The 16,719-nt window shown below is 42.0% G+C and overlaps 1 protein-coding gene across 4 annotated transcripts in view; it reads left to right on the plus strand.

The window, feature by feature from the left end:
- fam189a2.S (family with sequence similarity 189 member A2 S homeolog) overlaps positions 1-16,719 on the plus strand; it is a 47,581-nt gene that overhangs the window by 13,342 nt on the left and 17,520 nt on the right. Inside the window, exons 3-7 of one of the 4 annotated variants that reach the window (XM_018243836.2) lie at positions 10,400-10,510; positions 12,941-12,985; positions 13,579-13,707; positions 14,120-14,227; positions 14,973-15,106. In XM_018243836.2, the coding sequence (XP_018099325.1) occupies positions 10,400-10,510; positions 12,941-12,985; positions 13,579-13,707; positions 14,120-14,227; positions 14,973-15,106 (527 nt within the window). Of the gene's footprint in view, positions 1-1,198; positions 8,406-10,399; positions 10,511-12,940; positions 12,986-13,578; positions 13,708-14,119; positions 14,228-14,972; positions 15,107-16,719 lie in introns of those variants that run through there. The other 3 variants (XM_018243837.2, XM_018243838.2, XM_041580146.1) reach the window with 3 other exon arrangements.

The raw sequence follows: 16,719 nt of genomic DNA on the forward strand, positions 1-16,719 counted from the left end.
ATTCTTGTCAATAATTAGGATCTTTTCAGTATCACTAACAAAATCATTAAAATTACACTCCTAACTTACCCCTGCGGGCCAGCATTATTTTGCTAATTGGAACACTAAGGGCTTTAGCACAGGGGCAGATTTGGGGAGATTTAGTCGCCTGGCGCGAGTGCATTGCCGTAGGCGATTTTTTATTTTAGCAGCAGTTCGGGGAGGTCGCCCGAAGAAAGGCGACTAAATCTCCCAGAATCTGCCCGTTTGTTAAAGCCCTAAAAACACTATGGAGTGCCAGATCTGTAAGTAATGCTGGGTTGCTTAATTATCCTCCTAGGCTTTAGTACAAATGTCAACCATACTCCCACCTATTTGACGATCACTGTACCCCTACTCAATGGGAATGACAGATCCAGAGCCCCTGGATAAACCATTAATCATGTTGCAGCAAGCAAGTATCCCTGGGTTGGGTGGTATTAAAAAACACTGCAGCACTTCATTAGCTATGCTGTGACATTTCCTGATGGTATTACTGTAACTGGATATAGCATGTGCTTCATGGATGCATTGCTGCCCTTCTTACTGTAGTGATCATGATTAAAGCTTATAAGGATATGTATAAAATACACATTCAACTTACACAGCAGATTTACTTAGCATTTACTTTATGCATCTGACCTAATTACTAATTGGACATGCAATACGTGTCTTTTAGAGCTCTTATTCACGAGCGGTTGTAGCTGCGCTCCCCTGCAGTCCGTTTTTCTGCGTTCAGCCGCAGGGGAGCGCAGGAATAGACGCATTACATTTTTTCCAATGGGGCTGTACTCACACATGCGCCAAACGCAGGAAAAATGCAGCATGTTGCGTCTCACCCTGCGTTCGGCGCCTACACGCGCCTGTGTGAGTACAGCCCCATTGGAAAAAATGTAATGCGTCTATTCCAGCGCTCCCCTGCGGCTGAACGCAGAAAAACGGAACGCAGGGGAGCGCAGCTACAACCGCTCGTGAGTAAGAGCCCTTAAGCTTCCAGTTTTAAAAGAAAGATCTTGCATCTAATTAAAACCAAAAATTGTCATGTGTTTATGTATCCAGACAGCATTAATAATTGTTGAAGGGGGGAGGGGCGTGGCTAGCCGGCAAGCAGCGTGGACGTGTCTCTTAAGCGCTCCCAGGGTCCCTACTAATTCCGGCCATTATCCCCTGTAAAATATAGTTGTCCTCCAAGATACAAGTTACCTGGAGATCCGCAGAGTCGGCCGCTTCCATCCGGACTCGCACCCGCCGCCCCAGCAGCTCCTAGGCTGCGCACTGACGTGCGGCCTAGTCCCGCGCTTAAAGCCGCGGACTCCAGTACCGCTCTGCCCTGGCCGCATCCGGACCGGCTATTGCATCCCGCCGACTGTGACGGAAACCACCACAGCAGGGCACACGCGGTGGCGTGTTGAAGGGGTGAGTGCCACACTGACCCTGGGGGCGCCCCATCTCACCGTCCATAAGGCAAGCTAATGCCCACTCCACTGCAGGCTTCCAGGGCCTGAGACTGTGGGGCTTCCTGCCACTCCCTACAATACAGGGATACTGTTATTGCCTGAGGCCCTCAGGAGTACAAACTCAGGAGGGAACAACTTGTGTGCCACCTTCAAGAAGGTCCATGTCAGTTAATGAGGCAGCCTTATTAGGTGGTACCCACAAGGAGAAGGGTGGGCACCATACCGTGCAAAGGCAGACATTCTGCAACGCTCCCTTCCTTGTACACGCCCTGCGGCTATATTGTAACGGCAGCCCTGCGCCCTGTAGTGGAGTACCCATTTGACCTCTACAGTCCCTTCCTTGGCCAGCTCTACTTCAAGGCCCTACAACACTCCTGCCATCATCCTGCCTTATGGAATGGTCACACCTGGGCACTGATCTAATGTAGAGAACCCACACGTGAGCTCCGTGTACCGCATTCTACCACTATTTTGGAGACCCTACTCTAGCAACAAGTACAGCTCCTGCTATAACGACACTACTCTTCCCATGATGGGAGGCAGCAAAACTCAAAAACCCAAGTCTGATGCGGCATCTAAACTTGAGCAATTTGGCAGGCAGCCCTCTCAAAATGGCTCTCAGCCGAAAGAGCCTCAACCAGAGGCTGCGGGCTCCTCATCAGCGCAACCTGAGGCTGCGACGCAACTGCTGCTGGACGCAATTACAGATTGCAGGACCTCGCTGTCCTCTAAGTTGGAGGAGGTCAAAGTCGATCTTTCGCTACTTCGGGCTGACCTGCAGAATATGCGGGAGAGAGTGTGTGAAACAGAAAACAGAATCTCAGCCCTTGAGGACACCTGTGCTCCACTCCCTGCTGCAATAACTCGCATGGAAACTCAACTTAAAGCCTGCACGGACAAGCTGGACGACTACGAAAATAGGCAGCGACGAAATAATGTACGTATTTTGGGACTCCCAGAAAGAGCAGAGGGGAATGACCCAGTGGCCTTTGCAGAGAAATGGCTGAGAGACTTTCTCCCCACGGCTGCCTTCTCACCCTTCTATGCGGTCGAAAGAGCATCGGGTGCCAGGTAGGAGTCTCCCGCCAGGGGCACCTCCTAGGCCCTTCTTGGTTCGGCTGCTGAACTTCAGGGATCGGGACGCCATACTTCAGGCAGCCAGACAAAGCCCAGATATTTCGGTGGAAGGCAAAAAGGTATCCATATACCCCGATTATTCTGCAGAGCTTCAAAGACAAAGAGGCACCTTTATAGCAGTCAAGCGTCGCCTGCGGGAAGCCAATTTGAAATATGGCATGCTCTACCCAGCTAAATTGAGGGTTCAAGCCGGAGATAGAGCCAACTTCTTCACCTCAGCTCAAGATGCAAGTGACTGGCTTGATGCGAGGGGTGCTCCGTCCCCTAGAGCAAGCCCTCGCCGTCCCAACTAGACTGTTGCTGGAAGCAGCTGCTGCAGCAGGTGAGATCATTCTTGTTTATACCTTTCTGACTGATGTAGCCTCGTATTATCGCCTGAGCCGTATGTAGCAGACTCCATTTACGGGTGATAGGGTGAGGGCATCGCTCCACTTGTACCCACACTGTTTAGTGATATATGGATGTACCTTTCCCATCTTGGAGTGGCACATGGCTGGAACTTTGTGAGCCATGACTGCGGATTGGTTGCTACAGACTGTTCATGCATGTACTTTTAAGCTTTCAGAGCCACTCTTGACACCCTCTCTGTGGAATACTCAAGATAGGAGCCCGCTCTCTCCTTAATGGCTATGTGCTGATACTACGCTAGAGCGTGTCATACCCTATCCACTGAAAGATTGTCCCATGATATGGCCGGTGTACGGCAGGGGGACGGTTATACCCTGAGATTTACACTGTCTGAGTATTCCTGTGTGTTGTGCTTATTGCCCGTACTGCGCTAGTGCCTGATACGCTTGGCTACCTCAGTCGGATCCTGCTGCAGTGATGGAACTTAGGATCTCCCCGACATGCATATGCTATATTAGGTACCACGGAGACTCGGACTCTACCTCTGTACCAACGTATATTTTTGTTTTGAGAGTTATTGCCAAGTGCTACCCACTCCCCTGTTGGGATTGTTCGAATTAAGGGAAAATGTATCTCCAGGTTGGGAGGAGGATACCGGGTGGGGGGTATAATGTTAATGGGTATACCTTTTGTCTGTCTTTTTTCTCTTTTCCCTTTTCCTTTGCTTTGCTTACCTCTGTGAGGGGAGGTTTAAGGGCTAACCATTATTGCTGGTGGTGCGAGATATTGCTGTTGACTGCTATCGATATCCCACGAAACTCGAAGAATGCTCTAATACCACCTACAAACGTCAATCTCTTGCTGGGTGACCTCGGTCCCTTAGAACCACCCGGGCCCCAGTGGATCATAGTTTACCCTACTAATAACTATGACTCTGCAAAGTTTTAAACTACTATCCTGGAATGTGCGTGGGATTAATGATAAAGTCAAAAGGGCACTGGTTTTAGATACGGCCAGAAAATCTGGGGCGGATATTATCCTATTGCAGGAGACACATCTAGTAGGCCAGAGAGTCCGTGCTCTGAAACGGAACTGGGTTTCGGTGGCATACCATGCGGACTTCTCAACATACTCCAGGGGAGTTGCTATCCTGATTAGAAAGTCATTACATTATCATTTTCACGCACTAACCTCGGATAGAGGTGGCAGATATTTAATTTTGAAAGCCCAAATTGCCGGTACCATTTATATCATTGTTAATGTCTACTTACCTCCTCCTGCAGATATTCAAATACTAAATGAAATCCTACAAAAAGTAGCTGCAATGGGCAACCATCGTATGCTATGGGCAGGTGACTTTAACTTGGTCCCTGATCCGGCCCTAGATAGGCTTCACCCCTCCGCCCATGACACCAAAACTTTTGCCCATTGGGTGGAAGCTACTGGCCTGATAGATGTCTGGAGATGGAGGCACCCCCAGGTTAAACAGTATTCGTGTTACTCGGTGGCCTCAGCGGCAATGTCTCGTATCGATATATGTCTAGGTACAACTGAAATATTGCCATATGTTGACTCTAGAATACTTGACAAGGATGTGTTCTGATCATGCCCCCCTATTATTGTGTCTGGGTGGCACCAATCAGGTTAGAAGAGATAAATGGAGATTACCCCCCAAATGGATAGCTAACCCACAGGTTCACGAACGTCTCTTCCCTCAGCTGACACAATATTGGGAAATAAACCAAGACACTGCAGCAGACCATATAGTGTGGGACGCCGGTAAGGCCTTTATACGAGGTGCATATATCTCCCTTATTAAATTAGCACGTAGTGAGGGTGACCTGGCTCTCTCTCTGGCTCAAGACACTCTAGCTAAAGCAGAATCAGAACTGACGCACAACGAATCGGATGTAACTAAACAGGCTATGCAATCAGCTCAGAGGGATCTGGACTTACTACTAGTTGACAAATACTCGCAACGGGAGCTCTATAGAGCAGCTGTCTGGTATGACAAGGGCGACAAAAATGGGAAGCTGCTGGCGCTACTGGCCAGGGGAGATGAGCCTAAGACCATGATACAGGCCATTACTGATGGAAATGCTCTATTTACAGACCCGACCCTAATTACGCAACAATTTGAGACGTACTTTCAATCCACTTACCAATCACCTCCCGATACCTCATCTGACAGGCTTAAGGAGTTCTTAACTACAATAGACTTTCCAGAAATTTCTCCAGATCTAGCCACGCAATTAGACCAAGATATTACCTTAGATGAAATTAAAGATGCCATAAATGGGTTTCCTGTGGGGAAAACACCGGGTCCGGATGGGATTCCGATAGAATGGTATAAGAAGTATGTTGACTTTCTGGCCCCCAAACTCCTTGCTCTCTTCAATGGCACCATTAGGACTGGGGTACTGCCGGACTCATGCTATGATGCCTTTATTACCCTAATACACAAGGAAGGCAAACCCCCTGATAGATGTGATTCATACAGGCCTATCTCCCTCCTTAACTGTGACGTTAAGATTTTTGCCAAAATCATTGCCAACAGACTTAAATTGATAGCACCTGATTTGATACATCCGGACCAGACGGGCTTCATGCCCTCTAAGGCCACGGATATCAATGTGAGACGGCTCTTTACTAACCTAGCGATTCAGCATGACAATCTGGGGAATAGAATTGTAGTGTCCCTCGATACAGTGAAGGCCTTTGACACGGTCCAGTGGCAATACTTATGGGAGGTATTAACTCAGTATAAGTTAGGTCCTAAACTTCAGAAGTGGATTCAGCTTCTGTATGCACACCCGAGGGCCAAGGTATTGGTCAATGGACAAATATCCGACAGCATTTATCTAGGAAGGGGCACCCGCCAGGGGTGCCCTCTTTCGCCTTTGCTTTTTGCCCTGGCTATAGAACCCCTCGCCATTAGAATACGGGCGAATGAGGATATACAGGGCCTTTGTGTTGGTAACCTGATTGAAAAAATCTCGCTATATGCTGACGATATGCTTGTCTATCTGGCCAACTCGGGTGCAGCCCTTGAAAATCTCCTGGCAACTATTTCTGAATTTGGACAATACTCCGGTCTGAAAATAAATCGCACTAAGTCGGTGGTGTTCCCCATAGATCCCCTTCCCCCGGATTCGCCGGACACCTTACTACAACTCAAGGTTGTGAACTCATTTAAATACCTGGGTATAGTGATCCATAAAGACCTTAATAGATATGTACAACTTAATTTAGATCCAGTAGTGCAGACCCTGACTAACAAAGTTGCTGTATGGCAAGACCTCCCTCTTTCTTTACCAGGCAAAATTAATATGTTTAAAATGATCTTTTTGCCCAAATTTCTATATACTCTCCACAACTCTCCCATAACCCCTCGGGCCCATTGGTTCACCAGACTGGACAAAATAATTAGGAATTTCTTATGGGCAGGAGAACATCCCCGATTAAACTTTAGGGTGTTACAGGCGCCGGCTTCTGGAGGAGGCCTAGCATTACCTAATCTTAAACTCTACTTCCTTGCGGCCCAGTTGGTTTATGCCCACTGGTGGATTGTCCCTGATAGAAGCAACTCAGCGGTGGTGTTAGAAGCAGCGGTATTAGGCTCCTTTGAGGCCCTTGCCAAACTCCCTTACCGAGGTGTCTCCCCATATCACGTGACCACTACTCCTATGCAAACAGTGGGGAAAGCATTTCAGAAATCCCAAGAACTGGTTCGAGGAACCTCCACCACCTGGTCCCCCCACACCCCGCTATGGGGTAATAATCACCTCCCTCATTTACGCTCACTCCCAGACATCGCCCGGTGGGCACAGATTGGGATTAAAACTCTTGGTGATATCGTCACGGGGGGTGACTGTAAGAGCTTTGCCACAATCCAACAGGACTTCCACCCCCACCCGGATATGTTGTTTCGTTATTTCCAATTACGCCATGCTTTCAACGTGCAATTCCCAATAAAGCCTGTGGACTTAAAGGTATCGTCCCTTGAGACCTATCTGCACAGGTTAGACCTACCAAAACCCCTATCCTGGTTATATACGATACTATCTACCGCTGGTCCCTCTCCCCTTGAGAGAGTTAAGGGCAAATGGCAAGCAGACATTCCTGACCTGGATGATGAAAAATGGAAGGACGCACTACAGCTTGTAACAGCACTATCAATATCCATGAGGGACAGGCTTATACAAATTAAATTTTTAAATAGAGTTTACTTAACCCCCTACCGCCTAGCTAAAATATATGCTACGGTGTCAGACCTGTGCCCTAAGTGCAGTGTGGAACCTGGTTTTATGTGTTTTGGTCCTGTCCATTAATTCAGAGTTTTTGGAGTGCAGTCCTCCAATACTTGAATGAAAAGCTTGCACTGCCCAGCATTCGTTCGCCAGAAACCTGTTTGTTGGGGATAATAGGGGATTTGCAGCTGCACCCGTATACTATATTATGTTATTTACAGCTCCTGTATTATGCTAAGAAAGCCATATTAATGCACTGGAAATCGCTCAACCCTCCCACGTTACAATATTGGAAAACTCTGGTAAATGATTCTCTCTCGAATCAGAAACTGACCTATCTCTCGAGAGGATGCCCCCCGAAATTTGAAGCGATTTGGGGTACTTGGTTGAATGTGCAAGCTGGTTAACTGCCTATACACTAATTTATTGGATGTATCATATTATCCCTTACCCCCCTCCCCCCTCTCTCTCTCAACTTTCTCCCTTTTCTGTCTCTTTATTGTTCTTAACCGTGTTATGTTTTAAACTTTAAATAAAAAACTTTAAAAAAAATAATTGTTGAAGAACACAATAATTATTATCTCAAGATGCAGAATACTTTTAGTATACTTTACAACTGGAAGTTATATGTTATATATGTTATATAGAACTATGTTATATAGAACAGTGAGAAAAGTTCCTGTTCATTTAGACCCTTTCTACTAGTAAGAAATGTTCCATATGATGAATGTCTGCCAAAGTATAAATCTTGCATTTGTGTGATCCAGATTATTGAGCTTTCTGCAGTGGCAATCATGGTCGAGCCTTATAAGATGTCAAATGCATCCTAATGCGCTGGTACAGTATACAGTATATAATTACATACACCAGAGAAATTCTCGTACTTAAATTTGTGTTACAGCTTAGTTTAGATAACGACTAAGAATATAACATTTATTTGTTGGCTAGAATGACAATAAATAAAGGCAGTAAAATATTGATTTGTGATTCAGGAATGTCAATGATCTGAGGCCTTTAATTTGTAGCTGCAATTTGATTTCTGGTAAAAATAGCATTACGTTTTTTCATGTTATTTAAGTAAATATGAATAAAAAAGGGGTGCTACATTGCCTTTGACCAGCAATTATTCTCTGTTGGCGAATGATCATTAATATTATTATTCATTGCAGCATGATCGTTATTACAGGTATAGGATCCATTATCTGGAAACCAGTTGTCCAGAAAGCTCCGAATTACGGAAAGGCCACCTCCCATATACTCCATTTTATCCAAATAATCCAAATTATAAAAAATTATTTCCTTTTTCTCTCTGTAATAACAAAACAGTACCTTGTACTTGATCCCAACTAAGATATAATTAATCCTTATTGGAAGCAAAACCAGCCTATTGGGTTTATTTAATGTTTATATGATTTTCTAGTAGATTTAAGGTATGATGATCCAAATTACAGAAAGATCCATTATACGGAAAACCCCAGGTCCCAAGCATTCTGGATAAATCGTTTTTTTTTATTTGGCCATGCCTGATAATGAATTTCTTTGTGCAATATTCATGTAAATTCCTGGTTTTGCAGTTCTTTTCCTGCACACTTTTTTTTTAACTCACAGACCCACATGCCACTTATACAGTGTATATACATACCATATAGGTGGTCGTCTGGTATTTCCAGGCTTCTCAGGATGTCAGTTTTTAGGGAGTCATCAAAATAATGTATAATATAATTTTTGAAGTTGTTATTTTGAATAAATGTATTTGCTTTAGTTATAGGTGTAGAATAATGTAAATGTAGACAAATTGCTAAATATTAATACATAATTTTATTTTCTTCATTGGAAAGTCACAGCCTTATATTGGTAGTCTCCCCAACGAAAAATTTCACCCTCTTCCCCTGAATTTTGTTATGAAGAAACTATGCACGGGGTGGGCTGTTTTCCTTTGGCACTTGGTCTACTTGGCAGACACCAGAGTAATGTTTAGCAGTATGGTAATGATTCTAATATAAGATACTATTAGAACCGGAACAACTGTCTCACATTACTCAACCTTTTAACCTTAGTAGTAGATCTTTTTTCAGGGTGCATTATATGGTCACTGCTACACTCAGATATATAGAAACATCTCTCTGCCAATCATTCTGGTTTACAACAGCTTTGCTGTTATATTGCTGAGGTTTTAAGAGTTCAATTTAAGAATCACACAAATTGTCAAAGCAACTTATGACTATCAATGCATCACTGGCTTTGGTGATGGCCATTTTTAGAGAACTAAGATAATTTAGCATGTGATGGGGATTTTTGGACATAAACAATAATTTTGCTAAACTTTAACTCAGATTTTGGGCTAACTCCACTTTTGTGAATTCCTCTCAGATGGCAGATTAATTGTCTTTAATCCATATGACAACCCAACTTTACATCAAATTGGTCTTCTAGATTTGACTTGGAGAGCTGTAAGCTTTAGGGTAAGGGCACATGGGGAGATTAGTCGCCCCAGCGACTCATTGCCTCTTCTTCGGGGTGACAATTTCCCCGAACTGCCTTCCCCTAACTTTCCGCTGGCTATAATGAAAAATCGGCAGCAGTATGGCACTTACGGCGTTTTCCGAAGTTGCCCGAAGTTTCCTCGTGAGACAACTTTGGATGACTTCGGAAAACGAAGCGCAGCAAGTGCCATCCCGCTGGTGATTTCTCATTATAGCCGACGGGAAGGTAGGGGAAGGCAGATCGGGGAGATTGTCGCCCAGAAGAAGAGGCGATTAGTCGCTGGGCGACATCTCCCCAAATCTCCCCATGTGCCCTTACCCTTAGAACTAAGTTAAAAACAAAATAAGCCCACCAAAGACACAACTTCTTTACTGAAAATCTGGATGCTGCGGCTGATGGTGAAGGACATAAATAAATAAGAAAAAAAAAGTTCCCCATGATTGCCAGGAAGTCCATTGGAATTGCTGCCAATTTCTAAAGAAAAGTATAGTCACAAAGCAGCCTACGTTAAAATATTTTACTGACTATTTACTAGAAGAAATCAAAATTTCAATCCTTTAAAAGATTTTCTTAAACTGAAATGTGTGCTTTTCAGACTGTCTGCTTGCTCAGTAAATGTCTGATAGCATTACAGCTGTCTCTTTTGTTCTGTGTAAATACTGTAAGATTGGTTGGGTACAGATAATGTATCTGTGTGTTTACTAGGTAAACCTATTTGTCATGTTATCGGTGGTCTGTGTCCTGCTGAACCTGGCTGGATTTATCTTGGGATGCCAAGGGGCTCAATTTGTATCCAGTGTTCCCAGCTGTCAGCTGGTAAGTGAACCATTGCACTCTATAAATCTTGCAGAGACGTCTATAGTAATGAATAACTGCAATGTTCTGTCACTGTAAATCTGTAACTTCTCCCCATGATACCACAGATGAAAAAGGCGTAGGCATCAGTTGAATCACGCATTGTTTTATATTTTTAGAATGACTGAGCTATGAGCTGAATAGCTTCCTGCAATCATATCCTTAGCACTTATCATTTACCAGAAGAAGCCAATGCCTAGGCAGTTGCTATTTCCCAACATGCTGTAAACCATGGCAGGTGAAAGTTCTGCTTTGCTGATCATACCATTCCCTGGATTGGGGACTATTTTAAGTTTATAGTCATGTAATTGTTTATATGTGGCTTTTTAATATTTTATAGACTTGTTTCATGCTCATCTCTCTGTTGTGGTTGAGAAATATTTGGCAATTGTATGTATAAGATATTCCTGTATTTTGTTCCATTGATAACATTCATCTTCTGTTTCCCAGTAACTGTTTATTTTTTCCCCAAGATTATTTCCATCTGTAATCAAAATGGTAATGGAATAAAAGTCACTGAATTGTACTATGTCTTTCTCCCATAGAAATCATTCATATGATTGCTTTCAAACAGGTGACTAGCAAATACTACCTGCTGATGGGTTGTTATAGGTCACTAGATGCAAATGTTCTGACTTTTTTAAATTTCTCTTATTGCATTTTCCTGCGTTTAAGCTGAATTGCTGCAAGTAATGAAAGTCTAATACATCTTTTTAATCCACCCCAAACAATATTGGCAAATTTTTGGACTGTGAGTACAGGAAATATACAAGGCATCAAGGTTAGAATCTTTCACTTTAAATAGATTGTACAGAATTTCTACAATAATGCTCACAGCTCCTTGGTCTCTGAAGGGATCTTTAAAACTTTAATACTGTTGTTTATTTTGTCTACTGCAATTTGTGTCTTGACTCTGCAGCTTAGTTTATATCTTGTTCGGTACATAATTAGAAGGTCAGCTCATGGTGTGGAAGGGTTTCTGATGTGGCAGTGCAAGCATGTAAGGAATGTGTAGGCAACCAGATATAGCTATGAGAGCTTTAATTAAACACACACACCCAGTGGCCTAACAAGAAGTTACAGGGCCCCACAGCAAAATGTCTATAGCACCTTCCAGCCTTCAGGGAAGTTGAACTATCTGGGACAAATATGCATATGTTTCAGGAACCCACTCAGCCTATTCACAGTGGTCCACCTAGAAGCCATGGGGTCTGCTTTCTTTATTGCTGAGGTCTTGCATACCCCTAATGGTTTATGTGCAGTGAGCTGTATGTTCCTTTTCTGGTTTCACTGTTCACATCTCAGAACCATAGCTTTGCACTTAATACCTTGGCAACTGCAGTTGTGGGAAAAAAATACGCCACATTTATAAACTGAAAGTATTTACTGATTTACTGATTATTATTATAGCGTAGGTAATGTTTAATAAAAACACTCTCCACACTCAATTGACTTGCCTTACTGATACCAAGAGGAGCTGAAAGTGACATCTTTTGCACACAAATGCAGTACAAAAACTTACCCCTTGTGACTTATTACAGAGGATGCATATTAAAAAAGTTAAAAGGTTACAAAAGTTAAAAGGTTGAACTTGATGGGTGTGTGTCTTTTTTCAACCTAACTTACTATGTTACCAGTATGTTACTATGTAAATCTCCATTTTTTAAGCTTTTTAGAAGATTACAAATGTTTTGATATTTGTGGAAAAAACAATATTTGATTGTTAGTAAAAGGGCCCCCATAGTTTCTTTTTCATCCTGACCCACCCATTTCTCTGTGCTCATTGGTTTTTTAAAACTGCTCTAACAATACGGTGGTACAAAAAGCTTAAAGGAACAGTAACACAAAAAATGAAAGTGTTTTAAAGTAATGAAAAAAGGAAATACTTTGATTATAATGGAGTCTATGGGAGATCACCTTTCCGTAATTCTGAGCTTTCTGGATAACGGTTTTCCGGATAACAGATCCCATACCTGTACCAGCAGTTAACCAGACTGTCATGTACATGCTTTGTGATGCTGTGGAAAAAGGGTTTATGTAAAATATATAAAATACAGTTTATGCTGTTGAACCAGTGTAATGTTTAATGTGTAATGTTTAAAAGCAAGCCTCTTGAAACAGCAGCTTAAAGTAGAGTCCTGTAGCCGGTTAACTGCAAAAACCTGCGTTACCCTGCGGGTAGAAGTTCCGGGTGCGGGTATAGACGCGGTTCTGCGGGTCGCGGGTCGGGCCGCGGGTCTTCTCAATAGCGATTTATACTTCTTTTTTCTGATCACGTGTACTTCCAATGATGTCACTTCTGGTTTACAATGACAGCACTTCCTGTTTTACTCCTTATTTTTTCTGATCACGCCTACTTCTGATGATGTCACTTCCGGTTTACAATGACAGCACTTCCTGATTCTTGATGGTCAGCGGGTCCAGGTTGCGGATAAGGTACTTGCAGTTGGGTCGGGGGTCCAAGGGGGTAAGAATGCAGGTTGCGGGCACGGGTCGGGTACGGGTTCCAAAAACTGGACCCGCATAGGACTCTAGCTTAAAGTGATAATGACTTTAAAAAACAACTTTTTAAAATATAAATGTACATTAAAAGTTACCTATAGGTCATGTTGATTGTTGAGAGGTTTGTTTTTATAAGTTATTGTTAGTTGAAGTTTCTAAACCTGTTTTGCCAACCTGACTGTCCCATCTCAGCCTATCAGTTAGAAATTCTAATGCTAAATGACTCCTGTTGCACAAATATGGCAGCCCCCTCATACAGGAACATCAGACAGGTAAGGTAAAAGCATTGTGCAAATACTTTATGGCAAAGTTATCAGTAGCTTTCAAAGGCAATATTATGATAGATTTAAAAAAGAATTTCATTTCTGGTGTCAGTATCTCTTTAACTGGCCTAAACAGGAGTATGCAGAATCACTTAAACACTATACACTGTACAGTAAGTAAAGTGAAATGTGATATAATTGTGTTTAATTAATACAAAAGTTCAAGTTCATTTAAGTCACGCTGCCTTGTTCCTCTAATTACAGGTGGAAATTATTGAAGGCAAAGTCTGTGTGTGCTGTGAAGAAATCTATGCAAACAAGTGCCTTGAAAAAGAAAACTTTCTAAAGCTTTTCCCGGTTCAGTCCTGTAATGCTGTTCATCTCTTACTCAAGGTAGTAGAAAAGTCACTATGATGAGGTTTTTTAAATCAAACATTTGAGTTGATAAACCCAGTCAGGCTCAGGAACAGATTGGTAACCTGCTGTCAGTAGTTTGCAGCAAAATCTTAACTTGAAACGTAACCTGAACCAGTTGGACCACAGAGCTGCGGCCAAAACACACCGAACTGAAGGGATCACAGACACAAGGGAACCCTATAATTAACAACTACTCTGAGGTTGTGTTACATTTGTGTGTGCAACAGAATTATATATACATGAGTCTGCAGCAGCAACTGCAATTTCAATCATCAATCATTTCAGAAGCATTATTTTATGGTTCTGTTATGCCAGTTAGGAAGTGCCATCAATGTTTTAGCCAATAGCAAACTAGTTGAAGTGTTAGCATTTTTTTTTCTATCCCTAGAAAGTCTTCTTTGCTTTGTGTGCACTGAATGCCCTCACTACCACCGTGTGCCTGGTCGCCGCTGCCCTGCGCTACCTTCAGCTCCTCACAACTACAAGGCCCTGCACAGTAAGTGAGTGTATAGACGCATAAGAAGGAAATTTCTTCATTTTCCTGTTTGGAGGATAAAATGTATATGTTCATGACAGTTTCCTATGGCTTGCATTAAATCTTTTATTGCATTATTATTACTATCAACAGAAAGGGGACACTCAAAAGACAAAATGATTGTTTTGCCTTAAAGGAAAGCTAAAACCAAAATGAATACTTTATCAACAGATAGTTTATATCAAACAATCTTACCAAACTGGTGTATATATTTAAGTAAATATTTCCCTTTTACATCTCTTGCCTTGAACCACCATTTCGTTATGGTCTTTGTGCTGCCTCAGAGATCACCTGACCAGAAATACTGCAACTCTAACTGTAACAGGAAGAAGTGTGGTCTGTTAATTGGCTCATGTGACCTAACATGTGTGGTTTGTTTGGTTTGTTTGTGTGCACCGTGAATTCTTGGATCCCGGGGGCAGCACACACTACTAAAAAAGTATATTAATATGAAGTATTATAATAAAGTATATTATTGTGAAAAAGGTTTATTTACATGAAGCAGGATTTTACATATGAGCTCTTTTATACAATATATTTTTATAGAGGCCTACATTCGGGGTTAAGGTTTCATTTAATCCTTTTTGAACACAGTTCTTATATAAACTGATATTTAAACTGCAATGTCTTTTATACTCTGAAGACTTCACTCTAGCCTTCAGCATTTTCATAGGAAGTTAAGATATATTTCATTGTATTTTACTAGGATGAGTCACAGATATCGGCTGAGGAAGGAGAAGAACAAGATCGTGTTCCAGACCCTGACGATTTTGTTGCTCCTGCACCACCTCCATCTTATTTCTCTACATTTTATTCCTGCACCCCCCGAATGAATCAGAGGTATCACAGCTGTGTGCAAATAGTTCAGTTTGGCAATTCAGATGTCTGGATGCACTGAACTGGACAAATAAAAATCATTATTTTACTGCTATCAAACTGTTGAAAATAGCATAGTGATGTTATAGCAAAGTTATAACTATATTATTGTGACAGTTATAGGAATAATCTGTCGATATTAACATGCTACAATATTTTTTTCTTTTAATGATCCAAAGTTTACTTGTATATTTATTCCCCTTAATTCCCAGGCTAAGGTTAGCAACTGTGTTCTTTGTGAAAAGCTATATCTCAATGAGAGTATAAATAGTTTTTTCAGAAATGTCCTTGCTGTACCCTGCTATTTAATTACTGACCCATGATCTAAGATTAACTCACTATGATGCGGATACAGAACTATTCTTTAACAGTCTTGCAGAAGCAAACCTCTAATATTGTTCTGATGGGTAATGTGTTAACAACTTTCAGCTAGTTTAACTTATATCACTGCATGTTTTCTGTAAGTAAATATTGTGCATGTGTGTCACCTACAACCCCTAGCAAGTTAAATCCAGCTTTCTCTGGTTCTCCAGTTGAAATATTTGATCTCAAATGACTTAATTATTTTTACAGAGGCTCTCTTGGCTTTATTACTAGTATATTGTGGTACAGGTATGGGATCTGTTATCCAGAATGCTCGGGATAACAGATAACAGATCTTTCTGTAATCTTCATATCTTAAATCTACTAGAAAATCATTTAATCATTACATAAACACAATAGACTGTTTTTGGTTCTAATAAGGATTAATTATATCTTAGTTTGGATCAAGTAGAAGGTACTGTTTTATTATTACAGAGAAAGCCTTTACGTATTCTGAGCTTTCTGGATAACTGATCCTGTACCTGTAGTAAAATCTAGTTGTTCGGTAAGGAGCATAACCCTTAACACTCATACACCCTCAACACTCAAACTGTTTTATTATTACAGAAAAAAAGGGCAAATTGTTCACAAAGGCAAAATTGTACACTTTGTGAACAAATTGCAAATGATATTTGCTGTAGCGATCAATAATACATTGCCCCAAATATGTGTTTATAAATAATGGCAGCTTGGTGGCACAATAGTCAGCACAGAGCTGGGGTCCTTAGGTTAGTTACCAGCTGGGGAATATTTGCAAAGCGTTCTCAACGTGTCTGCTCCACGTCCTCCCATGCTTACAGTAGCATATAGGCAGATTAATTGGCTTCTGATAAAATTGATCATAGTGTGTGTGTTTGTAATTGGGATATAGATTGTGAACTCCACTGGGGCAAGGACTGAATTGTATGATATATAATCTCTGTAAGGGCAGAGACACATGGTCAGATCGGGAGTTTAGACGCCCGGCAACAAATCTCCTCTTCTTCGGGGCGACTAATCTCCACAAACTGCCTTCCCACCGGCTAGAATGTAAATCGCAGACAGGATGAGTCTCGGAGTGCTTTGTTTTTTCAAAGTCGCCCGAAGTTTCAACTACAGGCAACTTTGGAAAACTAAGTGATCCGAGTGCCATCCTGCCGGCGACTAATCTCCCCGAATCTGACCGCGTGTCTCTGCCCTTAAGCATTTTAGAATATGTTGCTACTATATAAATA

Source organism: Xenopus laevis, chromosome 1S (assembly GCF_017654675.1).
Source record: "Xenopus laevis strain J_2021 chromosome 1S, Xenopus_laevis_v10.1, whole genome shotgun sequence".
NCBI lineage: Eukaryota > Metazoa > Chordata > Amphibia > Anura > Pipidae > Xenopus > Xenopus laevis.